Raw genomic sequence first — 26350 nt, forward strand, 5'->3', positions numbered from 1 at the left:
GCCAATTGCAAGGGCCTCTACTTGCTACTGTTTTTCTCAGACAGCACTCTAGGAAGAAACTAGCTTTTCCTGCTAGTTTTGCTACAGCTTCGTTACCTTGAAAGATGAAACTTCTTACTTCTGCTACTCCCAAACAGCCTCGCAGCCCAGCAAAACCATACTGCAGGGAGGAAACCTTCACCATGCAAAGATGGGCACGCCACGGGAATACGTTACTCTCAAAGAACAGACTCTTTCAACCACTCTTCCTCTTGCTTACCAAAGTTCTGACACTGTTAGAAAACAACAACAACAACAAAGCGGGGTTCTCATTCACATTTTATTGAGCCCGTTATATCAGCCATTCAACGGTAGGTCCAACTCCAGCCCGAAGCCCAGAATAAGAAATGCCATCTTGAAGTTTCTGGAAGAAGGAAGGGCTTTGAAGCGGCAAGACCAGAGAACATTCATGAAGGCACTGTCGTGCAGGTACGCATCCCTGATCACAGACCAACTGCACCGTTACCTGAGTAAGTGATGCGCTCAGCTAACTTGCAGCCAGTGACGTCTGGAAAAGTAGCGCACGGTCTCTTGTTCATTAGCGCCGAGCACGTTGGTTGGAATTGGGTCTGCGAAGAAAACCATATGCAGTTAGTCTGGTTTATTCGAGTACATTAGGACAAGCCCAGTTCACGTTTACGAGGAACCACAGCAGGTCCCACCTGTCCCTGCAGACCCCAACACCACTCCTGTGCAGCATCCCGAGGAGCAGTAAGCGCAGAACAAGAAACCTTCCTTCAAAATAAGGCCCACAGCCTGCTCGAAATTTCAACAAGAGGCACAGAGCACCAGCTGAGAATAACCTCTGCTTTAACTATGCCGAGCTCCGCCGTCTCCATAAGGAGATCAGCTTCCAAATGAGCCCTAGCCCTAAAAACACACATCTTCCCTAGGGCAATGCAAGGTAAACACCAGAGCACAGGGACACCTGCTCATTCCGTTTAAGCTGATGGGGAGAAGGACAGAGGACTAGAAAGAGAAAAATAAGGCGAGAGAGGAGACAGGGGAGCCGAGAGAGAAAGACAGGTACAGGGAAAAGGCTAGAGAGATGGAGAAATCAAGAGAAATCGGGATGAGGAGCCCTGCAGAGAGATGGAGGAAGAAAAGGTACGGTCGGGGAGCAGGACAGAGGCATGGGGGGGCGGCGGGAAGGAGAAGCAGAAGGAAGGGGGGATAGAGAAAGACAGGGACAGGGAGTGGGGCATACAGGTGAAGAGTGACAAAGAAGGACAGAGAGCAGGACAAAGGGACTGAGAAATAAAGAGAGGGTCAGATTCGGACAAGGAGACCGAGAAGGGGGAAAAAAATGGCAATGGGCTGGAGCACAGAGATGGGCAGCAGAACAAAAGGAAAGAGAGACAGGGACAGGGGCAGGGAGCAGGACAAAGGGATGGAAGAGGGAAAAAAAATAGCGATGTGCTGCAGGACTGAGATGGCGGCATTAAAGAATTGACACGGGGAGCAGGCCAGAGTGACAGAGAGAGAAAAAAGGAACGGGGAGCAGGACAGCACTGGAAGAAAACAAACTGTGACGGGCAGCGGGACAGAGAGACGGCCGGGGCAGCTGCAGGGGGCGAGCGGGGCTGGGGCGGCTCTGGGAGTCGGGGAGCCCGGTGCCTGTGCCTGGGGGGGCGGCGGTCTGTCTCCGTCTCCTTCCCCGCCACAGTTCTCGGGTCACTCCCAGGGCTGCCCCGGCTGGGCCCGGCTCCAGCTGACCGGGAGCCCGTCGTACCGGGCAGTTTGGAGCCCCCCCACCATCCCCGGGCAGCCAGCGGGCAGCAGACATCCCCGCACCCGCACAAGGGCCTCGGTCACCTCACCGGTGGCCCCAGCCCTCACCTCAGCTGGGCCACTGCTGGAGCACAGACTGCACCTCCCGTCACCAACAGGGCTGCCGGGAAGCTGAGGCGGGGGGAATGACAGCTCCCGGCATGCCCCGGGACGGAACATGGTCGCCCGGCAGCCCCGTGCCCCAGGACTACAGCTCCCGGCATGCCCCGGGACGGAACATGGTCGCCCGGCAGCCCCGTGCCCCAGGACTACAGCTCCCGGCATGCCGCGGGGCACGCCTTCCTGCTGCCTGACCCTGCGGGGACACCGTCCCCCGGCTGGGCCCCGCCCCCCCGCAGGCCCCATGGCTGCCACCTCCGCGGGGCTGCCCAGGCCCTGGAGCCCTGGTGGAGCAGGGAGGAGGAGGAGAGAGGGACAGAGCGGCAGAGAGGGGTGGGGCAGGGCGGTGGGGTGCCCGGAGAGGGACGGGAGACGGACAGAGGGACAGGAGCAGGACAGAGGGACGGGAGCAGGACAGAGGGACGGGGAGAGCAGGGGGAGCTGGGCAGGGAGTGGAGAAAGGCAAACTACTGGTGAGGAGCGGGCAGAGGGATAGAGCGGGGAGGAGATGGAGGGGGAGGGGACAGGAGGGTGCAGGAATAAAAGTAGTGGTAAGCAGCAGGAGAGGGGGACAGAGAAGAAGAAGGGCAGGAAGGAGGACAGAGGGACGGACTGTCACAGGCAGGGTGAGGGAGCGGGCCAGGGGTCAGAGAGAGGGAAAAGGCACGAGGAGAGCGGAGTGAGAGAGATGGGGCAGGGAGCAGGACAGAGGGGCAGAGGGGAGAGAGAAAGGGAGAGGCAGAGACAGAGAGCGGGACAGAGAGCAAGAGAAGGATGGGAAACAATCCAGAGAGACTGAGAAACAGAGGGATGTGGATGAGGACAAGGAGGCGGAGAAGGACAGAACAGCGATGGCCTCCAGGATGGAGACGGAGGAAGAGCAAAAGGCGATGGGGAGCAGGACGGAGGCCCAGAGGGGAGAATTCGCCAGTGAGCTCCTGCCCATCTCAGTGAGCACAGCGGCAGCTATGCCCGCAATTTTGAGGTCTGCCACAAACCTACAGGTGCCTCAGTGCGAAGCGCGGAAGGTAACCTCCGGGTGCAAACCCTTCTCCTGCCCAAGCCCTTGGTAGGCAGCCAGAGGGGACGAGCCTGAGGAATTCTGCCACTAGAAGGAGTGCTGCCAGCTGGCCGGGAGGGAGGAGCGGATGTATGACCTGCCTGCGTGCTGTGTCCCCACATTGTTCCCCAGTGTCTGCGGCGCTGCTTATACACCGTAATTGTAGAGTTTTGCTGCAGACGCTGACTTGGGGGCAATGCTAGGCAGAAGGGCGTGTTGTTTCCAGTCCCCCGACGGGTTCAGACAAGGCAAAACCTTTGGCGATAGCTGTCCCAAGTCCCCTCGGCGTCTGGGGCTTTTCCTGTCACCCCCTGCCTTTTTATACAGGTTTCTCCTCCCCTTTAGCTGGGGAAAGATAGGGAGCAGCAGTCGCTGGCTGACCGTACGTGGGTGGTGAGGAACAAGAGCAACAGAGAGGGCCTCTGGTTTTAACGTGACCTAAAATCAGAAGCGTCTTCAATCACGAGTCCGCACCGGGACCTGCAAGAGAGCTGTAGCCATCACTGCTGGAGCAACAGTAGCCCTCCACAGCAACGAAAGACAGCGTCTCTTTCCGTGCCTCAGAAAGAAAGGCCCGACAACAAAGGCCATCACTGCTGGAGCAACAGTAGGCCTTGGTGCAGGCCGGTGGTGAGGGCACTGCCTGCGCTGGGCAACTCCCCGCTCCCCTTCCCCTAGGGACCAGCCAGCCCTTGCTGCTCCTCACAGGAGGGACTGTTGGCTGGCCGCCTGCATGCTGCCGCATGCTCTTCAGATATGGCCCAGCAAGCGTCCCTGGTCCCTCTCCACCTCCTGTCTCCAGAAGAGAGAGCTCTGTCCCTTCCTTTTGCTGCAGCAGCAGCTCCCAGGCCCTTCTGTCCCAGCTCTCTGGTGTGAGAGCTGGGCAGGCAGGCACACAGAAACCTTCCTGGCTTTTTTTTGTGCGTGTCGGAATGTCACGGGCAGGCACCGGGTGTAAGTGTTTTGCACGAGTCACTTCTGCTTGCTTTTAAGACCCTTTTTTGGTACTGGTCTTTCAGGGAAGGCTTATGCAGGCGAGAAGACAACCTCTCCTGTAGTGCTGAGGAAGGGAGAGAAGGCGGCAGGCAGGTTTCCAGCATCATGTGCTCGGCTGTGAGCCGTCAGCAGCAGGATGGCACGGGCTGGCCTGAAGCCCCTTCCCGGGGCTGGTGCTCGCTTCCCCATTCACTTCCCAAGGCAGAGGCCAAGTCAGAGGGGCACTGAGGGGGCTGCGCAGACCACTGTCCCCCCCAGCATCACTGTCTCCCTGGCACCCAATCTCATCCACCCCTTGCTTTGACTGAACAGGGAGAAGAAGAGCTTTGGCCTCCGCGGGACCTGGTGGTGCTGGCTGGTAGCCCTCCTCCCCTTCACAGTCCTGCTCTTGGCAGTGCTCGTGCTTCTCCGGTAGCGCGCTGCCTGGCCCATGGCGACAGCTGACGGGACCGTGGAGCCCGGTGGAGGAGGGCTGTTTGTGAGCCAGGGTTCCCAGCCTGGGGAGGTTTCCTCGCCACACGAGAGGCTGCACAGCTCTCGTGCCAGTCCCAGGAGGCGCAGCACCTCCTGCTGACTCGCTGCGAATGACCCCTGCCTCCTCTGGCATCGCCCTGGGAGAGTGGTGGCACTTGGGCCTAGTGCTTCGGCACAACCGAGAACGCGGTCGTGCAGCTGCGTGAGGCTTGATTGCTGCTCCACCACGGTCTCTCTGATGGCTTCCGCTCTGCCACCTGGCAGCTGTGGGGCAGCCTAGGTATGTGCCCTGGCCTCCCTTTCCATTGGGAAACCCCGGCTGCCGCCAGGGATGAGAGGCCTGGCTCCACGTGCTGGAGCTCTCGCACAGCCCAGGGAAGAGGGCAGCTCAGGAGCCGCTGTCTCTGCCAGAGGCAGGCCACCGTCCATGACAGGCACTGTGTGGATGGAGGGATGGGAGAGCTGGAGGGCTCCCCTGTCTGAGCTGGGGCAGCGGGGGGCTTGGGGAGGGATCAAGGGAGCAAGAAGGGAGCGAGCCTGCTGGGAAGATGGCGACAGGCTGTGTAGCTGCAGGGGAAGGACCAGTGGTAGCAAAGAGCTGTGTGTGCCGGCGGCAGCTGGTCCTTGGGAACGGGGGAAGCAGCTGGAAATTCAGCAACAGGTCGCTGCAGGAGCCTCCCTTCGGCACTGTCCTCGAAGAAGTGGGGTGGCGCTGGCCGCCTCTGAGTCGGTGGCTCAGCGTCAAGGAGGGAGCCTGGGTCACGGTGGCAGCTGCTCAGCAGGCGATGACATATGGAGGATGTCACTGTGTCGCTTGAGGACAGCTGACGGGTAAGCGATGAGCTAGAGAGGAGGCCACTGCTGGGTGACTGTGAGCACTCCCGTGAGGGCAGAGGGCCAGTCGTCCCGCACAGAGGCCCCGGGCTCACTGTGCAACTCGCACTGTGCGGTGAGGTCCTCGTCCTCCTCCCAGCGGGGCACGGCCATCTTCTCCTGAGGTACCCCGTGTGCCACAGGGCGCTGACAATGGCTTCTGCCTGGGAGAGGAAACATCACCGCTCAGGCCTGGAGAAAGCAGCAGTTTTCCTCCCCAGACTCCTTGCTGAGGTCTCCCCCAAGAGCGACAGTCAGACTGTCCACGGAGTGTTGCTCTTTGCAGATATTTCAGGTGGGGTGACACGAGCCGTTTTGGGACACACCGGGCCCTTTGGAGCCCCGCCCCTGCCCCTCAGGCAGAGTGGCCATCTTGTCACTGCTGGGATGCCCAAAGAGAGCGGGATGGGTTATCTTGGGTGGTCAACCACAGCTGCCACCAGCACTGAGCCGGGGCATGGGAAGGTGTGACCTACAGGCTCTCGGGCCAGGCAGCGTGGAACTGGCTGCCAGGTCCTTTGGCCCACGTGGGCATTTCCTGACTTCTGGGTGCCCGTGTTACAGGTTTCACTGCTCTGACGGAGAAATTCATCCAGAGGAGCGGCGCAGACAGAGGCACCGATGAGCTGGCGCAAACCCTCAATTACTACCTGTGTGACATTTTGGAGGGTAAGAGCCATGCTGCAGGACTGTCTGGCATCGGGCCGTGAGGCTGCTCATGGAGGGTGGAGGCAGACCTGCTGGGCAGCCTGGTCCTGCCTCCTTTGAAGGGCTGGAGCTTTCTGTGGCCCGGAGGAACAGGAAGAGCAGCCAGGGTCTCCTGGCGAGTCAGGACCAGCGCAGGTCCTTTCTGCTCCCCACTGTGGCTGAGGAGGCACCCGCTTTCTCAGCAGCCACCTCTGTGTCTCTGGCGTGAACACCCGGCTCAGTGATGCGTTAGGGCCCAGAGCAGGCTGAGGGCATCCAGCAAGTGCCAGCGCGAGAGTGACCTGAGGGTGCTGGCACTGACGTGTGTGTGCGTGTGCGAGACCCTCACGAGCCCCTTTTCACAGGGCACATCTTGACCCTTCCGAGCTGACCGTGAGCACATTGTGGCCACCCCTTTGGCAGCACTTGTAGAGCAAAGCAAGAGAGTCCTCAGGGATGATGAAGGGTGTGGAGCATCTCTCCTGTGAGGAAAGGCTGAGAGAGCTGGGACCGTTTAGCCGAGAGAAGAGAAGGCTCAGGGGGGATCTTAGTAATGTGCCTAAAACCTGAAGGGAGGGTGCAAAGAGGACAGAGCCAGGCTCTTTCCAGCGGTGCCCAGTGTCGGGACCAGAGGCCACGCCACGGGCACGCACTGAATCACAGGAGGTTCCCTCTGTACGTCAGGAAACGCTTTGACTGTGAGAGTGACTGAGCGCTGGCACAGGTTGCCCAGGGAGGTTGCGGAGTCTCCCTCCTTAGTGCTCCTCTCTGGGCAGAGGGGCTTGCTCCGTGGCTTCTGGAAGAAGGTGTCCACATGACTCTTCCTTTCCTTCCCTCTGTCCACAGAGATGCTGATTTTTGGAGGAGACATCTTGAAGTTTGCTGGTACGTACTTAGGACGACGATGCCCACGTCTAGTCATCTGCAGCATTTAACTGTTGTGGCGGCCATTTGCTCTGCTCTCCTTCTCAGGAGGCTCTGTGCAGCACCTTGAGCCAGCTTTCTGGCCAGGCATGCACGCCGCCCTTTCTCCAGGCTTCTCTTTCCCCCCGGGCCTGCCTGCGGTTTGGCTTTGGCAAGGGCTGTGGCTCCCCTCACTCTGCCCCCACTTGTAGGGCCCTGGGCTGGGGGTGGGGGCAAAGAAGCGCTGAGAGGAGGAGACCGCCTAGAAAGCGCAGCCCAAAGGTGTGTGTTGGGGTGGTGGTGAGGGGCAGGGAGGCCCTGGTGGTGGCGGAGCTCGGGCTGCCAGGCTGCGAGGCGGGGAGGATTCCCTGGTGTGCTGCAGCTGCAGAGGAGCGCTTGGGGCAGGGGGTGCCACCGCTGCCGGCTGGCTGCTGCTGTGGCTGGCCCGGGAGAGGAGAGGTGTCCCGGTGCCATCGTCCTGGAGGACCATGCCCTCCCACAAGCCCATCTTCCTCAGCACATTGGCCGGTTTCTGCTGTCCCTGCCACTGAGCGTAGGTCGGGGAGAGTCAGGTCTCAGCAGAGCCTTTACCTTCCCCTCGCTTTCCCCAGGGGATGCTGTGCTGGTGCTGTGGAGAACAGGACCCCAGGAGCTGGCTAAGACCATCAGCCTGGTGCTGCAATGTAGCTGGCAGATCCAGAAGAAGTGTGGGAGTCGTGACACGCACGTGGGTCAGAAGGTCCAACTGAAGATAGGTACGGGCGCTGTGCCAGGCGCAGATCCGTGGCACTCTCCCGTGCCATAGGGTGCTTCTCACGGGCAGGGAACGCGGGGATCCCTACTGGGGCTAGTGCCAAAGGAAAGCATGTCCTGCGAGCATTCAAGGGGCCAGCTGTAGTCGGAGTGGGGATGGGAGACCAGGACTGCTGGCTTTGCGTGCGTTTGCAGATGCAGAGGAAGCTTAAAGGCAGAGCGGGTGTCAGATCAAGTATTAGGGTCTTTGAATGCCTGCTTTAGCACAGACGTCTGCGGGAGGTAGTTCTCCTTTCCTTTTTTTCAGGTGGGGGCGGCTTTGCATCCTTTCCCCTGCTGGATTCTCCCCTGCCTTTCACAAAGAGCAAAGGGGAACTGCTTTGCATGCGGCTGTGAGAAGGGCTTTGGCAGGCTGTTGTGTTTTCTCAAGCAGACAGCTCCAACCTGCCTGCACGTAAACGGAGCAGGCGGTGATCAAGCCCGCTGGTTTGCTGGGCTTCTGGGGCAGGCAGCTGGGCAAGATGCCCGGCACTCTCAACACATTGTCAATGTCACCTTTGCTTGTCTCTTTCTAGACACCCGTTTCAGGGACCTGTGTCAGTATCCCCCCGAGTAGGACGGAGGACGCCCTCCCCTTCCATAAAGCCCGTCTCCCCACTGGGCTTCAGATTAGCTTCTGACCAGCGGAGATGCTGGGGACTGTAGAGCTCAAAATGTTCCCTGTGTCAGTTCTGCTTCTCCCTCTCTCTCTCTGTCTCTCACCAGGGATCTCTGCAGGGTCCATGAGCCTCCTGACTGTCGGAGACAAGAGGCGGCAGTACTTCTTGATCTGCGGCCAGGCCCTGGGTGAAGTTTGTGAGGCTGAACAGCTTGCGAATGCAGGTGAAGTTATCCTCTCAGCCACCTCCTGGGAGCTCTGTGAGCAGCACCGGCTCAGGACCAAGCGTCTTGCAGGCAAAAGAGCTGTGAAGGTAGGTGGATGGGACGGCCTCTAGAGCGATTCCGAGGGCCCGGACCTGGGCATGAATGAGGGAGGTGTCAGAAGGCCGAGGAGCTGAATGTGGAGAGAGCTGTAGCTGTGAAAGCGGGCAGGCAGCTGAAGCTCTTGTCCTTCCATCTCGGGGGTAACGGTGGGCTGGGCTCGCTTGGTTTGAGGGGTCGGGAGGCACTGGAAGGGTTTTGGCCCCACCAGCAATGTCCTCTGTGGGTCATGGAGCTGTTGTTGACAGCTGGGGGATGCTTGGGTGATACCTGCCCAGCTCCGGTGCTTCTGAGGAAGTACTTGTGTCCCATCCAGCCAGGTGGGCTTGTTGTGCCCTTTTCTGGGCAGTGACGGTGGAGGGCAGGCTCTGTCCCCTGGACTCCTGGGGAGGCCAGTGGCAGTGCTTTCATTCTGTGTGTCTCCAGGTTACAGGCATGGATTGGATGTCTTGGTCAGAATGCCAAGACGCTTTACGCAAGCTTGTACAACGCTCAGTGAGCCACGGCTTGGAAGGGGAAGGTGGGTGCCAACTTCACCTTGTTCTGTGATTGCCCGGAAAGGTGGGGCCTGGCTGCTTCAGGGGCCAGAGAGGAACCACCTCCGCCCTCTCCCCCCTTTCGGATAGCACTCCTGCTTTTGGCCCTCCTGTGCCTCAGCTGGGGCAGTCGCTGCTGCTGCCTCCTCCTTCCAGGGGACAGCTCTGCCCCGAGCATCTGGAGGTGGCAACATGAGCAAACGCAGAAGACTCTTTCTCCCCCGTTTCCAGCGCCAGCCCCTGCTTTCCAACACCTCGTAGTCCCATCCTCCCAGCGACCAGCTGCATTTTCTCTCCTCAGGCGCCATGAGGCCTGCTTTTCTCTTGCCCAATGATTATGATGCGGAGGAGGTGCTTAGGCAGTACATACCAGAAGCTGCTCTCAGGAAGGTACGGCCAGGCCGCCACTGCTGGGGGCTGCATTTTTGGAGGGTAGAAGAAGTGGTGCATTGCAGAGATGGAGTCTTCACGAAGACAGACAAACAAAAGAAAATGCACCCTGAGACAACAACGTGGGGAAACTGAGCCAAGGAGCACCGGTGCTGCACCATTGTGTGCGTTGTCCTCAGAGAGACACGGGTGGCGGGAGGCGGACTTCTGTCTCTCTGTCTTTTCCGTGGGTATGGTGCTGGAGGTGCTGCGGACATGATGGTGGCATAAAGGGGAGATTCCACTGAAGTCCCTAGAGCATCCCTGAGGGTCGGCCCTCATGCCCATACCTGTCCCAAGATGGGGTGTTACCGGAGCACCTTTCTCTCCTTTGTCATTTGTGTTATGATTCGGCATCTGCCTGCCGCAGGCTGGGCAGCCTGCCGGCCGTTTGCACTGAGAGGAGGATTTATCCCTTCCTCCGGTAGTACCTGCTATTGCCAGTACGCCTGCCGTCCCTCGGTATCTGGTGTGGGCAGTAAGCCCCCAGGAGAGCAGGCTGGTGAAGCCGTCGTGCTCTTGTCTTCCAGCTTGATGACAGCGTGCCGCTGGACCTCTTCTCTGAGCTACGGCCAGTCACCAGCCTCTTCATCCAGCTGCGGCTGGCTGAGGATAAAACCACAGTGGAAGTCTACACGATCCTCCACAATGCCAGCAGGATGATGCGAGAAATCCTCTGTCCTCACAAGGGCGAACTCAACAAAGTCCTCCGGTTTGATAAAGTGAGTGTGGGGGAGCAATCGCCTCCCCCCACGCTGAGAGGGTGGGCAGTGAGCAAGAGGGAGAGACTCCCTCTTAGGCATTGTAGCAAGATGTGCTGCATCTGTCCTTGGCAGGGCTGCACGTTCCTCTGTGTGTTTGGACTCGCTGGAGAAAAGCTGCCCTACGAGAGCCTTCACGCCTTGCAGAGTGCTATTCAGATCTTCAACTCGTGCTCCACAATGCTCGGGGAAAGAGAGTGAGTGTGTGGCGGGGGTGAGGGGGGTGCATGCTGGCTGGGACGGCGCAAGGGGGCTTACCAGGAAGAGACGTGCCTTCCAGCTTGCCCTCCCTTGTCCCTGGCAGGAAGGAGGCAGTGCCCTGAGAGGTGGCAGGTGACCCCTGGGCTTAGCCCACGGCAGCCAGGCCGAGTCCCTCCGAGCACACCCTGCTAGCCACCGCGCTGGAACGAGCCCTCGCAAGGGCGAGAGGCTCCTTGGTGTCAGAGGCAGGCCCTTCTGGGCGACTGGCCCATGACCAGGGATGGGGCCCAGCCACCTGATCTCAAGATGCTGTCATGGCAGGCGGTGCCATCGTGGGGGCGCCTTCCTCCCTCCCTCCCTCTTTGCTCACGAGAGGGCTGTGGCCTTCTGCAGGTCGCAGCTCAGGGAATGTGGCCTCAGGGGAAGTGTCCAAAACTTGCTGCATGCGCTCTACCCCTGTCCGTTGTCCCTTGCAACCCGGGTATGTTGCGCCCCTGAGCTCTCCAAGTCCCCGAGACCCGTGCTGGCAGGGCAGGATGGCAGGTGGCCCAGGCTAGCGCCGAGGGGAGGTGCGGGAAGGGATGAAGCCGGGCGGGCTTCATGAAGGGGCGCTGCTGAAGCCGCACTCTTTCCCCGTGTGCCAGGGCAGTGTCTGTTGCAGTTACCAGCGGGACGGTGTTCTGCGGACTCACTGGCCACCCTGTGAGATATGAATACACAGGTACGAGGCGTGTGTCTGAGGTGCGGGAGGCTGTCGTGGGCCTGCTTAAGCATAGCAGTCTGGAAGAGGAAGGTGGGCTGGGAGAGGGCTTGCCCAGCAGCCCGTCAGGAACGGCCCAGGCAGCTCTGGTCCTGGCCTGGGGCGGGAGAATGGGCTCCGTGGCCGGTTGTTCCCCTGAGTTCTCCTGACCCCGCCGTGGGGTTGGCCTGTGCCGGAGGTGAGGCAGCCATTGGCCTGGAAGGGTGCCGTGGGGCTGGTGGCACCGGCACATCAATGCGTGCTCTCTCTTTCTCTCCCTGGCAGTCATTGGCCAGAAGGTGAATTTGGCAGCCCGGATGATGGTGCACTACCCCGGGCTGGTGTCCTGTGATGCAGTGACCTACGCCACCTCTCGGCTGCCCCCTTACTACTTCAGGGAGCTGCCGGCGAGAGAGATGAAAGGCCTTAGGCATCCTGGCACTGTCTACCAATATGTGGGGATCCCCGAGGAGAGGTGAGTGTCCTCTGAGAGGGCTGGATGAGGGGACGGTGGCACCGAGGGTGCAGCCTTGGCCAGCAAAGAGGAGTTCTGCAGAGAGAGACCAAGCTGGTCTCCCTTCCCTGTGGCTGAGAGGGTCGGAAGCCCTCGCGTGGGAGGCTTTTTGCCTTTCTCCCCTGCTGTCTCCTGCTGGCTCTGTCCAAATGGCTTTCGACTGTGCTTTCCGTGCTGTGCTTGCTCCAGCCCATGCCCTGGTAACGCTGACCCAAGGAGGTTTTTGTCCCAGCTGCTTCTGAGCAGGAAGCTTTGGGCCAGTCCGGTTCCCATGGGGAAACGTGGACCATCGGGACACTCTTCCTCATATCTTCCTGCTGAAATCTCAGCTCTTCCCCCGGGCCAGGAGTTGACCCCCTCTTTGGATGAGGGTTTGAATGTTAACATTGCCGTCTCTTTGAAACTACGGGAAGACTTGAGCCAAAGGTGCCAGGTGCTTGGCATCCCAACCCGTTCAGTGACACAAGTCCTCCTTTCCAAGGCACTTGTTTTTCTTGGCCAACGTGGTAAATGTCTGCTAGCCAACAGCACACCCTGGCTTCTCTCGCGTGTCTCCGATTTCTCTGGGTATGGCCTCTGGTGATGGACTCTCGATACGTTCTCCTGCCGCGCCGTGGCCATTGGGCTTCTTTATGCTTGCAGCTGTCCTAGCGTGCAGCTCGAACGTTGGCTAGGGGAGCGTGCAGGGGCTAACACGCTGCTCGAAAGAAAAGCAGGTACCCGAGGAGCAGCACGTCCTGCCCCTCCCTGCCAGGCTGCTTCTCTACGTCCCTTGGCTTCTCACCAGCTAATTGACTTGTGTTTTCTGTTCCCCTGTTTCTAGCATATTTGGCATGGCTCTTACCAAGAAGAGGTCCGAGTACGTCCCATTGCTGGGTAGGTGGAGAACACCTTGCTCTTCTGAAGCCGTTTCTTCCCCTTGGTAACTTTTAGTGCCACGCTGGGAAGGGAGAAGCTTTTGCCAGGGACGGTGTTGCCTGCAGCGGCCCTAAGGAAGTGCCGCCTGTCTTGGTCACTACTTGGCTGATATCTTTGGGGTGGAAAGCAGGGTGAGGCGCCTGGTGCTCCCTGCCGTGCTCCAGACCTGGTAGGAAGGTTCCTTTCAGCTATGGAGCTGCTCACCCCCTGGGGGCTAAACTGATCCCTGTCTTTGGGATCAGGAAAGAGATTTCCTTCTGCCAGACTGACAGAGAGTTTGGGTGGTAGGTTCTCCCCCTGGTAATCCTCAGCGTTCCTTTCTTGGCAGCATCTGGGTGTAGATATGGAAATGCCAGGACACACGGGATGCCTTTAATCACTCGGTGTCTTGCCGGATGCTTTGGGCCTTGTTATGGGTTAGGCCTGGTAGGCAGCTCAGCCCCACAGAGCCGCTCGCTCCCCACAGTGGGATGGGGAAGAGAATCGGAAGGGTAAAAGTGAGAACACTGGTGGGCTGAGATACAGGCAGCTTAACAGGTAAAGCAAAAGCTGCGCACGTGCGCAAGGCAGAATCGGGCACTCGTTCACTGCTTCCCATCGGCAGGCAGGTGTCTAGCCATTCCCAGGAAAGCAGGGCTTCATCATATGTAATGGTGACTTGGGAAGACAAGCGCCATAACTCCGAATGTCCCCCCTTCCTCCTTTTTTCCCCCAGCTTTCCTTGCTGAGCACAGCATCATATGGTATGGCAATAGGCCTGTGGTCAGTTGGGGTCAGCTGGCGCAGCTGTGCCCCCTCTCAGCTTCTTGTGCACCCCCAGCCTGCTCGCTGGCGGGGCGGCGTGAGAAATGGAAAAGGCCTGGACGCCGTGCAAGCATTCTTCAGCAATAACTAAAACATCGTTGTGTTATCGACACCAATGTTTGGTCGCAAATCCAAAACACAACACCATACGAGCTATTCCTGAAGAACATTAACTCTAGCCCAGCCAAAACCAGTACAGGCCTGAAGACGCTGCCTTAACTCCCGGGAAGCGCTCTGTGGCTCGTGGTACAGCAAGGAGATGCTTTGAGCCTCTTTGGGACATAGCTGCCTGCAGCGACTCAAATCATCCCTTCCAGTCTTGTGGGGATGCCTTCCAGATCACTGTGGGGAGTTGCATGGGGCCGGCTGAATCTCTGTGCCTGTGGGAGGGGAGGGGTGCGGGGCAGGGAAGAGGGCATGGGAGCCGCGCGGTGGGGCAGGCGGGCCCACTACTGCTCTGAGGAAGGCAGAGGTGCAAAAGCTGGGATGAGCGGGCGGGAAGGAGGCCTGGGTGCAGGCAGGCTGGCGGATGTAGTGGCGGGGAGGGAAGCTGTGGTGGAGGGTGCCAGCAAAAGGGACGGCTCTTTGCTTTTCAGCACGCGCCAGCAGCTCGTTTTCTTGTTTGTCTTCCCAGGTCGGGAGAAGGAGATTGACCTCTTTGTCAGCTGCTTGAAAGCCTATAAGGCTTTAGGAGAAAGGCACATCCTGGCATTTGAGGGCCCGATGGGCTCCGGAAAGAGCCACTTACTTACTGAACTGGCCTATTTAGGCCAGGCTGCTGGCCACAGGTACAGGTTTTTGACCTGCAGCTTTGGGACACTGCCCCTGCCCGTCCCCTGGCAGCCATGGAACACTCCAGCCCCTCTGCCAGTGCGCCTGGCCCTTGGGCTGCAGCCTCCCGAAAAAGCCTCCTGGAGACACTCGCTAGGAGCTCCTGCGTGCTCTGCTCCCGCCTCTGCCTCTTTGGGGAGTTGGAGGTGGCTTCTTGAGCCATGGCCTTTCCTCCTTCACCTCTGGGCCAGGCACAGACAGAAGGAAAGAGCTCAAGCTCAGTGCTTTTCATCTGACTCCAGACCCAACAGACAGCAGGGCGGCCTGTCTCAGAAGCCCTGCTTGCCCTCTGCGTGTTTCCCAGAAGGAGCACTGGGGCAGAAAAGCCTTCCCGTGGTCTGGGAGGCAGACTGCTAAGGTCTGGAGCCCAAAGGCAAACTCACCGCTTGCTCCATCCTTGCCTCTTAGCCCCGTGAGTTCCTCTGCAGGGGGCACGTAACGAGACCTGGGCTGGCGCTGCGGAGACACAGGGCCTGGACCTGGCTCTCCCAGTGGCTTGGCAGCAAGTGCCCCTCTGTGCCCTTTCTCGTAGGAGGAGTGAAAAGCTTGGCCTTCTCTGGGAAGCACTTTGAGATGGGTGGCTGAAGAGCTCCCCCCAAGGGCATCTCCACCCCTTTTGTCTTAGAAGGCTTGGGCTGTTGGGGATCTCAGTCCCTTTTGCTTTTGCACGGCAGGGTAGTTGCCATGGAACTGCTAGAGGTCAACGTGAGGCAGTCCTTCTCTGCCATCCGTACGCTGACGGCCAGGGCCCTGGGCCTCCAGGACTGTGAACTGTGCAGTGACAGGCAGTGCATGCTGCAGACAAAGCTCCGAGGGACAATCGAAGAGAGCAGCTATTGCCTCCTCAATGACGTTTTCCTTGTCAAGGTGAGCGCGAGAGGCCTCTCTGGCCCTGGAGAAGGCCTTCTCACGAGCTTTTCTGGGTCTGGCATCGGGTGGGCACGCTGCTGGGAGTGCCTTAGCTCAGGGGTGGGAATCGCAAGGGTCCTAGCACACGTTTCCCATTCCTGGGCCCGGGGGGCTCCCTGACTGTGGTGAGATCATGTCCCGTGCTGCATCTGGCAGTGCCCGGTGCCTTGTTCGGCACCCTGGAAGTGGCATTGGAGAGAGGCTGGTGCTGACCTCGTGCTGAGGTCACTGCTGTGTGAGTGCTCTGCTCCAGTCAGCCCAAGATTCCCACAGCCAGAGAGCCAGCTCTTCAGCCCACCCCCAAGCCCCAGCTCTGCCAGAGACCCTCAGCAGAGGGCCTTCGCTTTAGGCTCCAGGTGAAGTCCCCCCTGTGGCTCCTTGCGCCTGTGTTGGGGAGAGGGAAGGTGCTGAGGCCAGCAGAGGCGGTTTGCTCTGTGGTCTTGCTCGGTGGGTAGGTGTGCCCTAGCCCCGGAGTGATCTTTCTCCCTGACTCCTTTTCTGGCCAGTTTCCCGTTTCGGACAAGGTTCGCGAGATGCCTGAAAGTCAAAGGAAAACGGAATTGCACTCGACTTGGGCAAAAGTGCTAGAGAAGGTGAGCATTTCTCCTCCTTCCTCCTGGGTCAGAGAAGGAAAACAACCCTGCCGGCTGTGGGCTCTGCACCACAGCGTGTGAGCGGGTGAGAGGACCAGGCATCTGGGTTATCGCCATTCAGGGCCTGAGAAACCCCCCACCTCCTCCCCGCAGCCCCACAAGCACACCCAATAACTTTCCTCCCGCAAGGTGTGCCCTGGAGGAGGAACGATGTCTTCTGCATTCCCTTGCCCAAGCTCCCTCCTTCTGCAGGGCAAGTGATGTTAGGTGTGACCTTAAAGTCTCCAAGAAATTAAGAGTCAGTAAGCTTCTGAGCAGGGAAGTGGTTGGGGAGAGACATCAGAGCATCCTCTCAAGAGACAGAGGCTAAATCTCCTCCCCGGAAGACACTTGAGAATCCACCGGACTGCCCTCAGAACACCCTGCTTTTTTTCAGGCCATTGGAGCAGAATTTGGCATATTTGTCATCGACAATGCCCATTTCATCGACCCTGCCTCCTGGAGTATCATGTCACCCCTGCTCCAAGACGTCTCCCTCTTCACGGTCATGAGCTTAGCTCCAGGCTACGCGCGAACAGAGAGCTTTTGCAAAGCCGCAGCAGAGAACACAACATCCCAGCAGATCACCTGTCTTCACCTGGACGAGCTGAAACCTTCAGCCATGGTGCAGAAAGTCTGCCAGGGCCTTGGAGTGGTCAGCATCTCCAGGGATCTAGCGAGGTAAGTTCGAAGCAGGGGAGCTCTTCCTGAGGGCTTGAACCTATGCAGACCATGGAAGGGACTCACCTCCCCAGGAAAGGGAGCGCAGGGCCGCTAGAAGCATCAGTGCCTCTAGCAAGTACTGGGCGCGGGTTGCTTTTTATGCCTCGCCCTGGCAGGTGGGAGCCGAGAGTGGGCAACTCCCTCGGCACAGAGCGTGGGAGGTGTCAGCCCTTCGCTGTTGCACAGGGAGGAAGGGAGGAAGGGAGGAAGGGAGGAAGAGTCCCAAGCCCAAGCGTGGCTGGGGTGTGAAAAGGCCTTGGTCTAGGTGGCCAGGCTGTGGGGGAGATTCCCCGGGGCAAGAGGTCTGCCCTGCTGCCAGAGAGGATCTAGGCTCCCGAGGAGAGGAAAGGCAGGGCTTGCTGCTCTGTGCTTTGGGCATTGTCCGCAATTCTTTTCCGATGGACTTCCGTGAAGGCTGGGGGTTCAGGGGGGCCCAAAAGCTCAAGCCAGCGGGAGGACCGTCCCTTTCAAAAGTGAGGTGTAGCTGTGACGAAGATGCTGGCTACCCTGCTATGCCCGAGTTACTCGCCGCCCACCTGAACTGTGTTTCACCTTACTTTCCTTGTGGGGGTCACTGCCGGGTCTGCTCCTGTCCAGGTTCCTGATCCAAAGAAGCTTGGGGGTCCCCTATTACTGCGAGGAGCTGCTGCGCTGCCTTTGTTGCAACGACATGCTCTTGTTCCGCAACCGGAGGCGGGGTGAAAAAGCAGAGGACAACTGGGAGAACCTGATCAGTAAGCACCTTTGCTGCTGACTAGAGAGTCGCTGTGGCGCGTTGTCTGCAGCACAGTCTTGCCCTGTCGTTCCCCCATGGATCTGGGCAGAGTCAGATCTTGCAGCAGTGCAGAAGTTGGTCTGGCGGAGGTTGTGGGCTCCTGTGTGCCTCGCTGTTGGGACAGCCAAAGCAGGGGCTAGCGAGTTCTGGTGGCTTGGAGGGGCCTAAATTCTTGGGGCGGGGGTTGGGGGGCTAAACCAGAGGGGAAATTGTTCCGGAGCACATGTGTTTCTGGTGTTCCTTAGGCATTCTAATGGGCACGTAATTTACCTTGCCCAAACGCCAGCTCGCTTGAGAACAAACCCCAGCTTGGGGTGAGGGACAGGCCCGGGAAACTTGAATCCAAAACCATAAATCCCCACAAGGGTGCTGGTAACGGAAGAAAACGGTGGTAATGCCACCGAGAGAGCAATGCCAGCCAGAGTGCCGTGGCCTTGGGAACAGCCAGGACTGACGCTCCGTTTTGCATGACCACCGGCAATTTCCCTGGCTGCGGACGTAGCGCTGTTGAAGGCAGCAATGCTGCTGCTTTCTGTCCCAGGGCGTTCAGTCGCCCCCTGGGAAGTCTGGAAGCTTTGACTGAGGGACTGTTTGGGAAAGCTGGTCTGAAGGCAGAACATCTTTGGGAGGGCTGTGCAAGGAAACTGTTTTGCTCTGCTTAATGACCCACGTTCAGCGCAGGCAGGTCAGCGCGCCCACACTGGCCCGTGTAAGGTGGGACTTGTCCCATCTCAGGTGAAGTTTGAAATGTTTGCAAGCTGCAAGTCACTTTGCAAATTGCCTTATTCGTGCTCTCCTGCTCCACCCAGCTTCTGCAGTCGAGGCTTCAGCCCTCGCAGCAACCTCGAGCTCCAGCGCGGGGAATGATGGCAGGGTCTGCATCATCAGACCAGACGTGAACCTGGAGAACACCATGCTGCCCGCCAGCTTGAAAGGTGAGGGGCCGAGCGCCGCTCTGCCGGCTCGCGGCTGTGCTGGGGCCCCTTCCCGGGGCATCGGCTAGAGGGAGGCTGGGCATCTGTGTGCTGCAGAGTCACCCTCTCAGCTTGGGGGCTCTGCTGGGAGGGTGGCTCCAGTCCAACCAGGAACAGGCCTGGGGTTGCGGGCAGCCCTTTCCCCCTCCTGGGCGTGGACCAGCCGTGAGCGTGCTGCCTGCTTTCCAACAGCGGGTAGGAGAGAAAAGCTTACTGGTGCAGCACTAAAATGGCTCCCTTTTCTCACAGAAGCAAAGCCTTTGCTGGGAAAAATCTTTGACTTGCCTCTGACTCGACTTTGAACGTGGCTTCTACCTCGCTATTCTCTTTTTAAGTTCCCCAGCTAGCGCTGGTCTCAGGGCACTTAATCCAAACCAAACCCGGTTTTTTTCTGTGGATTGCCACGGAAATTCCCCCGTAGCCAGGGGAGCTGGATGGGGGAACTGTCAATGAGTGTCTCTCCTCTCTAGCCATAGCCATTTGTATGAACCTTGGAGAAGCGTCATGCTAAAAAGTTGTTTTGTCCAAAAAAAAAAGACGACAACCAAAAGAAAGGAATAGTATCGTCTGGCCAAGTTAAGACAACTGTTGTGGGGAGCTCTGAGTCCACCTCTGATGTGGGGAAAGTTCTCTGTTCTCTCTGCGCACTACTCCAGATCTGGTAGGGCGCATCATGGGATGCGTGTACCTGCTGGATCCTGCCCTCCTCACCCTTGGTGGAGGAGCGTGCGTTTGAGCGTCTTGCTCTTCCCCAGGCCTTGTGGCCTGCGATTCCAACAGGAGCGGAGCCATTTTGAAGACGCCTACCCTGGGTTGCGATTGCCCAGCAGGTGCAGTCCCGAGGAGAGGAGGCCAAAGTCGACCCCGTTTCATGTGTTGAAACTTCCCAGCCTCTCCAGCCTCAGCATGGGGAACAGGCAAGAGAGAGACGTGTTGCTGCTTTTTGACAGAGATTGCGCTGGCTCAGCTGGACCGGATAAAGCCGCTGAAGCAGATGGTTTTGAAGTTTGCAGCTGTCATCGGGCCAGTGTTTACCACCCAGCTGCTGTCGCACATCCTTCCCACTGGCGTCAGGCCCAAGATGAACTGCTTGTTGAACACGTTGGTGAGCGACAACATCCTTAAGCGTCTGAAAAGCACAGAGGTGCCAGAAGATGTCCAAGATCCTACCAAGGGGCCAGCCACCTCTCTGCGGGCAGAGCGCGGTAAGTGGTAGCAGTAAGGCGGACAAGGGAGCTCCCAGCTGTGTCCCGGCGGGGCTCCCCAGGGCATGGTGCGCTTCCCCCCGCCAGTGATGGGTGGGTGGAGCTCAGGCAGGCATGGCTGTTCGGGATGGGTTGTTCAAAGATCTTACAAGTCAATCTCAAAGCACACTAGCTTTGCACCGGAGGGAAGTCCGCACCAGCCGTCCCAAGTGCCTCTGCTCCCCTGCCTCCAAGCACTGCTCACAGCGCAGGCATGGGAGGGCTTGTGGAATCCCTGACATCCTCTCCCAGCCGCCTGCAGCGTCCAGATCAAAGATGCCCTCCAGAGTGCCCCGGGGCCTTTGACAGGCTTTTACTCGGCTTTGATTCCCCTGTGGCCCAGGGCGGGAAGCTCAGGAGGCTGGGAACCGCCTTGCCAAGAGCGGGGAGAAAGCGCTGGCCGGGGCTTGCTTCGGCTGGCGGCAACATCCGCAGCTCCTGCCTGGAGTGCAGCTGAGCACTGTGTCCCCAGGGCTGTGCTAGCGTCAGCAAGGCGAGCGGGCCCTTTCTCCCCGTGCTGCAAGGCTCGGTGTGCAGCAGCGCTGGTTCTCTGCCGAGGATGTGCATGACTTTCATACCCCGGCTGGGACGGCCCTGAGCCCTGGCCCCAGCTCGGGCTGCCGCAAAGGCCCTTTGCCTTGCAGGTGTGGAGAGGCCCTCTCTGAGCAAGACGACTGTGGAGCAGCAGTCTGGCGTCCTGGCCTTCTGTGTCCTGCTGCTGCGAGAGGCTGCCTATGAGCTGTGGCCCGAGAGACAGCGGGTCGCCTTGCACTGCAAGTGTGCCGCCTTCCTGGAGCAGCACGCGCACAAATGCAAGAGCTGCAGCCAAGGGGACTTTGTTGCCTTCCACCGCTTCGCCGTCACCAGCACCCAGGACGGAGGGAGCCCTCATGGCCCTGCTGCCCAGGGCGACTCCCGCAGCTGGGAGGCCTTGGTGCTTGCAGGAGAACAGCTGAAGAGGGCTAGGACCCACGGCACTGAGGGTATGCTGTGTACCATGCTCTGCAGCCCGGGCCCTCCTGGAGGCCAGGGGTGTGTGCTGGGGATCGGGTGGGAGTAGATCTGCTAGGGATGAGCCCAGGAGGTGAGGACGACCACTGCAGACTTTCCTCAGTCTGTTGGGACCCTTGCAAGGATCCTTGCAAGCCCGCTGGGAAGAGCAGCTCTTACCCCCGGGGTACGCGAGGAGGTGTCTAACCCCCTGTTTTCTTTCCAGATGCTGCAGATGCTCTGCAGCAGCAGCAGGCTTTCAGGGAGGAGGATTTTGGGTGAGCAGACAAGGTTTTGATTATTTTTGAAGCCAGTGAGCTCAGGGTCTCCAGAGGAGACAAAGGAAGCGGCAGCATTTGGCTGCCGGTTGTGACTCTAGCTTAGGGGAGAGGCTTTCTGTGCGGTGGGAGCTGGGAGGAGATGGCCACGGCGATGAGAGAGTGCTTGAGGAAGCCCGTGGGCTCAGAGTGATCGTCACCCTCCACTGGAGCAGCCCTTGCTTTGCAGTTCCTCCAGAGTAGCGCTGCAAACTCTGCAGGGGAGACGCCGCCCCAGGGACTCGAGTGCTTTGCCTGTGGGAGGTGACAGAAAGCCCAGCTTGTCTTTTTCTCCCTACCTACAAAGCACCTGTATGAGTCCTGCCTGCCCGTGGCCTCGTGCTCTGCTTTGAACAAAGGGCTTTTGATGCCGTCTCTGTGGGGAGAAGGACCGGTATAGGTGATGCCCGTGTATTCTGTGCTCTCTTCTTCCCCTGGGAACTGTCCTCTGACTAGTGTGGCAGGGCGGTTTCTGGCAAAGAGCGAAGAGACAACTGAGCTGCCCAGCAAGACCGACGGGAAGCACAACGGCACATGTGAATGCAAAGCCATCGTGGAATCGGTGCTTGTGCCTTTGGCTCGCCACTACATGGCAATGGGCGATGCTGCCAGAGCCTTTTACTACCTTCTGGAGTGCGCGGCTGCCTACCTGCATGTCTCCAACAGCTACATGGTGAGTTGCCCTGCTTGCCAGGACCCACTGTGCACGGAGTCCTCTCAGTCGCCTGGCTCTGGGCAGGACAACTTCCCCGTTGCAAGAGGGCATGCCTTCGCGGGGCCTTGGAAGGGAAATGCTGGGTCAGACCCTGACTTCTTCCTCCGGTTTGCCTCTTCTGCGGCAAGAGACACAGGGCACTGTGCCCTTAGCACGAGGAGCATTAGCAGGGAGGCGGTCTGAAGGATCACTGGTGCCTGTGCTCTGAGCCAGGGTGACTGTGTTTGAGCGGGCATCACCAGGGAGAGAAGCAGGCTCTCTTAAGACAGATGCCAGAGGCAACGGGGGAGGACAAGGCTGGCCATGGGCTCTGCACCCACGCTCACCTGCTCTCTGTGTGCTTGCGCAAAGGCCCTCATGAAGCTGAACGAAGCGGAGGTCCTGAGGAGCTCGGTAGAGAAGAAAGTGAATGTGATAGCCCGCTTTGAAGAGGCCACCTTCTTCAGCCTCAAAGGGGAGGTAAAGAGACGGGGAGGTCTGGAGGGACCGCCTGGGGGACGCAGCTGGATGCCTTCCCCAGTTGCAGTGGATATCCCTGGCATCTCCAGCCACTGGCAGATTCCTGCAGTCTCTTGGGCAACTACTCCATATCGGGATGATTCCCTTTTCCTGTGCAGGTCTGCTGTCACATGGGACGCCTGAAGCTGGCAAAGAAAATGATCAGGAAGGCGCTGAGCCTGCTCAAAAGGCAGTTTCCCCGGACCTCCGTTGGAGCCTTTGTCAAGCCGCAGCTGGAAAAGTTTCAGTGTGCCGCTTATGTTGCCAGAAGAGCATCCTCCCTTCCGCAGGAGGCCCGGTAAGAAGCAGAACTGAGAACCCGGGAAGGAAGAGCCATTTCCTACCTGGTCCCAGGCATCTGGGCCCAGACCTGCCTAGACTTGAGGCCACACCTAACCTGACACATAGGCCTTAGCAGGACCGAGGCGTTAAGGACCGATGTGCGGGTAAAACAGGCAACGACAGAGCCCCACGCTCCCTCCCCTCCCTGCGCAGTCATGGGAACAAAGCACGCCTTTTGGTAAAAAGCAGCTTGCAGCCGGGGATGTGGCTGCTGACACGTGTTGGCTGCGGCAGGGGGTTGGTGGTGACTGGGAAGAGAGCGCTGTAAAGAGGGAGTAGAGGCTGAAGAGGGGCAGGGGTCTGCAGGCAGGACCGGGACATGGGGAAGGAGCAGTAGGTGGAGGTGAGGTGTGAGAATCAGGAAGCTCAGGGGCCGATACCCCTTTTCCTGCTGGTTCCCGGCTTTGCTTGCCCACCCCCCCCGGCGCTGTAGTGCCAACGTGCCCTCTCGAGCGGTCAGCTTCCCCCGGCAGCACTTCTTTGCCCCCTTCCGCTCTGGCAGCCCTCTCTCCATCAGCTCCCTTTCCTCCGAGGAGGTGTAACTGGCTTGTCCGCCGCCCTGCTTTCCCCCGGCCCTGTCCGATTTAGCACTGTACAGCTAGAGCCTCTGGGCCCAGCAGTTTCTCTTGTGTGGCAGGAGGAAGAGGCTAGCCTGGCTGCTGCGGCAGAGCTGCTGCCTTTCCTTACTGGAGCACCTCTTCAGCCTGGAGGGCACTTCCAGCGGACGGACGTTCTCCCGCCTGGCAGCGCGCATGAAGGCCAACACGGACAGGGCGGCAGACTCCTATCGGGCAGCAGACTCCCGCCACAGATAGACTTAAACCAGAAGGGTGGAGCTGAAGTCAGCTAATTACACATCTCCTCCATGATGACCTTTGTTGTTGGGCCTTTCTTTCTGAGGCACGGAAAGAGACGCTGTCTTTCGTTGCTGTGGAGGGCTACTGTTGCTCCAGCAGTGATGGCTACAGCTCTCTTGCAGGTCCCGGTGCGGACTCGTGATTGAAGACGCTTCTGATTTTAGGTCACGTTAAAACCAGAAGCCCTCTCTGTTGCTCTTGTTCCTCACCACCCACGTACGGTCAGCCAGCGACTGCTGCTCCCTATCTTTCCCCAGCTAAAGGGGAGGAGAAACCTGTATAAAAAGGCAGGGGGTGACAGGAAAAGCCCCAGACGCCGAGGGGACTTGGGACAGCTATCGCCAAAGGTTTTGCCTTGTCTGAACCCGTCGGGGGACTGGAAACAACACGCCCTTCTGCCTAGCATTGCCCCCAAGTCAGCGTCTGCAGCAAAACTCTACAATTACGGTGTATAAGCAGCGCCGCAGACACTGGGGAACAATGTGGGGACACAGCACGCAGGCAGGTCATACATCCGCTCCTCCCTCCCGGCCAGCTGGCAGCACTCCTTCTAGTGGCAGAATTCCTCAGGCTCGTCCCCTCTGGCTGCCTATCAAGGGCTTGGGCATGAGAAGGGTTTGCATCCGGAGGTTACCTTCCGCGCTTCGCACTGAGGCACCTGTAAGTTTGTGGCAGACCTCAAAATTGCGGGCATAGCTACCGCTGTGCTCACTGAGATGGGCAGGAGCTTACTGGCGAATTGCAGCTCGGTTCGGGAACGGCAGGATGGCAGGGGCTTCATTCAAGGAGCTTCCAGTTGCCTGCAGGAGCTCTGCATATGCAGATTTTCCTCTGGCACCCTCCTTAGCACAGAAGTTCCACGGCCACCACAGAAACATCGGGCATGCTGAGCTTACAGCTGTGCCACGCCTTCTGGCCCAGAAGCTTCCATTTCGTCACACAGGTGTTAAGCAGGACTGGGGTCCCTCTGGCTGCAGGTAACGGCCTCCCTGCTGCCAGCGGGGACCGTCAGTATGCGTGGCATCTACTACAGTGGCCAGTTATGCCTTCAGCTAGGAAGGCTGTGGCTGTGCCGCAAACAACTGCCTTCCTCCTTACGTTTCTGTCTTACAGAGTATGGAAATAGATGTCCAGCTGGCTGTTTGAACGGTGCAGGTTTTCACCGGCACTGGCGTGCACTGCTGGCCTCAGACTAGCTCCTTGCAAACTCCACCATCTTTTCCGTCCTTTCACAATGGTATATATATTGCAAACGGACACCTGCAAACGCCTGAGAGTAACATAAAGGCTTGGTGGAAAAGTAAAATGAAATGAAATAAAATAATCATATCTATTTGTCCATAGCCGCTTCTTCTTCTTCCTCCCTCTTTTTCCTCTCACCCATTCTTTCTTCTTTAATTTCTGCTCGGCTTCTGTTTCCAGCTACGCTGTGCCTGGTCTCTCTCTGAAGCCCACCCTTGCAAACCACCCACCTCAGAGCAGTTCTCAAATTTTTCCCATTGATCTTTGCCTGTCTCAGTAGCTGGAAGCAAAACAAACTCCAAAGCTTCTGTTAAACTCTGGGTGCGTGGCCGCATGGATGTGAAGAGACTGAAAGTTGGTACTGAGTCAAGCCAGAGCCGGGAGGAGCGTTCAGTCGAGATTTTTGCAGTGGGCTTGCAGAGGACGCAGACCCAGGTAGACGCGCTTCTGGATAGGCTCCCCCTTGACATCCAAGCCCTCGCACATGGGAAGCGAATCTTTGTAGGCCAGCTGTTATTCTTGTACGGTTTCGATCTAGCGGAGGCAGTGGGGCTTCCTGCCTTTGTGCTGGTGGTGGGTCCACCCCTCGCTGGTGCTGGGCAAAACAAAATCTGGAGGGGAGCAAGAGGTGGCGATGTTGTAATGGGCTCAGACTGGCAGCAGGCAGCTGTCTCTTCTCGAAATGAGCGGCTTAGCTTAACTGCAATAACGGGCCGGCTGGATTATTGTGGTGATTCCACCTCATTTTGTTGTATCTTTGGGGGGGGAACAGTCCCCCAGGCTGAGCCCATGGCGTTGCCCCGTGCTCCAGGCCCTGTTCCAGGCCGTGAGGGCTCCCTGTGGCCGCAGCAATGGGACACTGTGGCCACGCCCCCCAGGGCGCGGCCCCGCCCTCAACCACCACCCATGGGGCATGCCCTGCTGCACACCTGTCTGTCACCTCGGGAGGGCGGGGCCCTGTGGGGGCTGCCCACAGGGGAGGGAGAGAGAGAGAGAGAGACTGCTCCGCCCTGCCCCATCCCAGGACAGGGCCGTGTGCAGCAGAGGCCCTCCCCCACGCCCCCGCAGGGCCGTGTGCAGCGCAGCGCCCTCACCTCGTGGGGCCCTCTCTGATGCTGGTTCCCTGGTCATGGCTGTAGTGGGTTGACCCTGGCTGGATGCCAAGGTGCCCACCAAAGCCGCTCTATCACTCCCCCTCCTCAGCTGGGCGGGGGAGAGGAAATACAACAAAAGGCTCCTGGGTCGAGATAAGGACAGGGAGATCACTCATCAATTACCGTCACGGGCAAAACAGACTCGACTTGGGGAAACTAAATTAATTTATTACCATTCAAATCAGAGTCGGGTAATGAGAAATAAAACCAAATCTTAAAACACCTCCCCCCCACCCCTCCCGTCTTCCCAGGCTCAACTTCACGCCCGATTTCCTCTACCTTGTCCCCGCCCCGAGCGGCGCAGGGGGACGGGGAATGGGGGTTGCAGTCAGTTCATCACGCGTTGTCTCTGCCGCTCCTTCCTCCTCACGCTCTTCCCCTGCCACATCCCTCCCACGGGAGACAGTCCTCCACGAACTGCTCCAATGTGGGGCCTTCCCACAGGCTGCCGTTCTTCACAAACCGCTCCAGTGTGGGTCCTTTTCACTTGTCCTTCCCACGGGGCGCAGTCCTTCAGGAACGGGCTGCTCCAGCGGGGGTCCCCCCACGGGGTCACAAGTCCTGCCAGCAAACCTGCTCCATTGTGGGT

At 58.9% G+C, this 26350-nt stretch overlaps 1 protein-coding gene and 1 long non-coding RNA gene across 2 annotated transcripts; one reads left to right on the forward strand and one right to left on the reverse strand.

The window, feature by feature from the left end:
- Positions 1 to 300: 300 nt before the first annotated feature.
- LOC143173280 (uncharacterized) lies at positions 301 to 1940 on the reverse strand. Its single transcript, XR_012997510.1, has 3 exons — positions 1879 to 1940; positions 506 to 608; positions 301 to 403 (listed from the first exon to the last, which is right to left on the reverse strand). It is a non-coding gene; the product is annotated as an uncharacterized LOC143173280 (long non-coding RNA).
- A 3067-nt stretch (positions 1941 to 5007) lies between these two features.
- On the forward strand, positions 5008 to 23390 carry LOC143173266 (adenylate cyclase type 10-like). Its single transcript, XM_076363481.1, is given in 26 exon segments — positions 5008 to 5160; positions 5353 to 5469; positions 5471 to 5627; positions 5897 to 6001; positions 6866 to 6904; positions 7534 to 7677; positions 8441 to 8646; positions 9083 to 9176; positions 9494 to 9582; positions 10152 to 10343; positions 10458 to 10579; positions 11228 to 11304; positions 11608 to 11797; positions 12660 to 12712; positions 14193 to 14346; positions 15064 to 15256; positions 15805 to 15891; positions 16328 to 16611; positions 17251 to 17387; positions 18247 to 18363; positions 19353 to 19607; positions 20291 to 20629; positions 21418 to 21626; positions 22020 to 22127; positions 22286 to 22464; positions 23146 to 23390. Coding segments are annotated over 26 exon segments (3978 nt in total). The 3' UTR covers positions 23324 to 23390.
- Positions 23391 to 26350: the final 2960 nt, after the last annotated feature.

The sequence above is a fragment of the Aptenodytes patagonicus genome, unplaced genomic scaffold (genome assembly GCF_965638725.1).
Source record: "Aptenodytes patagonicus unplaced genomic scaffold, bAptPat1.pri.cur scaffold_43, whole genome shotgun sequence".
Classification (NCBI taxonomy): Eukaryota; Metazoa; Chordata; class Aves; order Sphenisciformes; family Spheniscidae; genus Aptenodytes; species Aptenodytes patagonicus.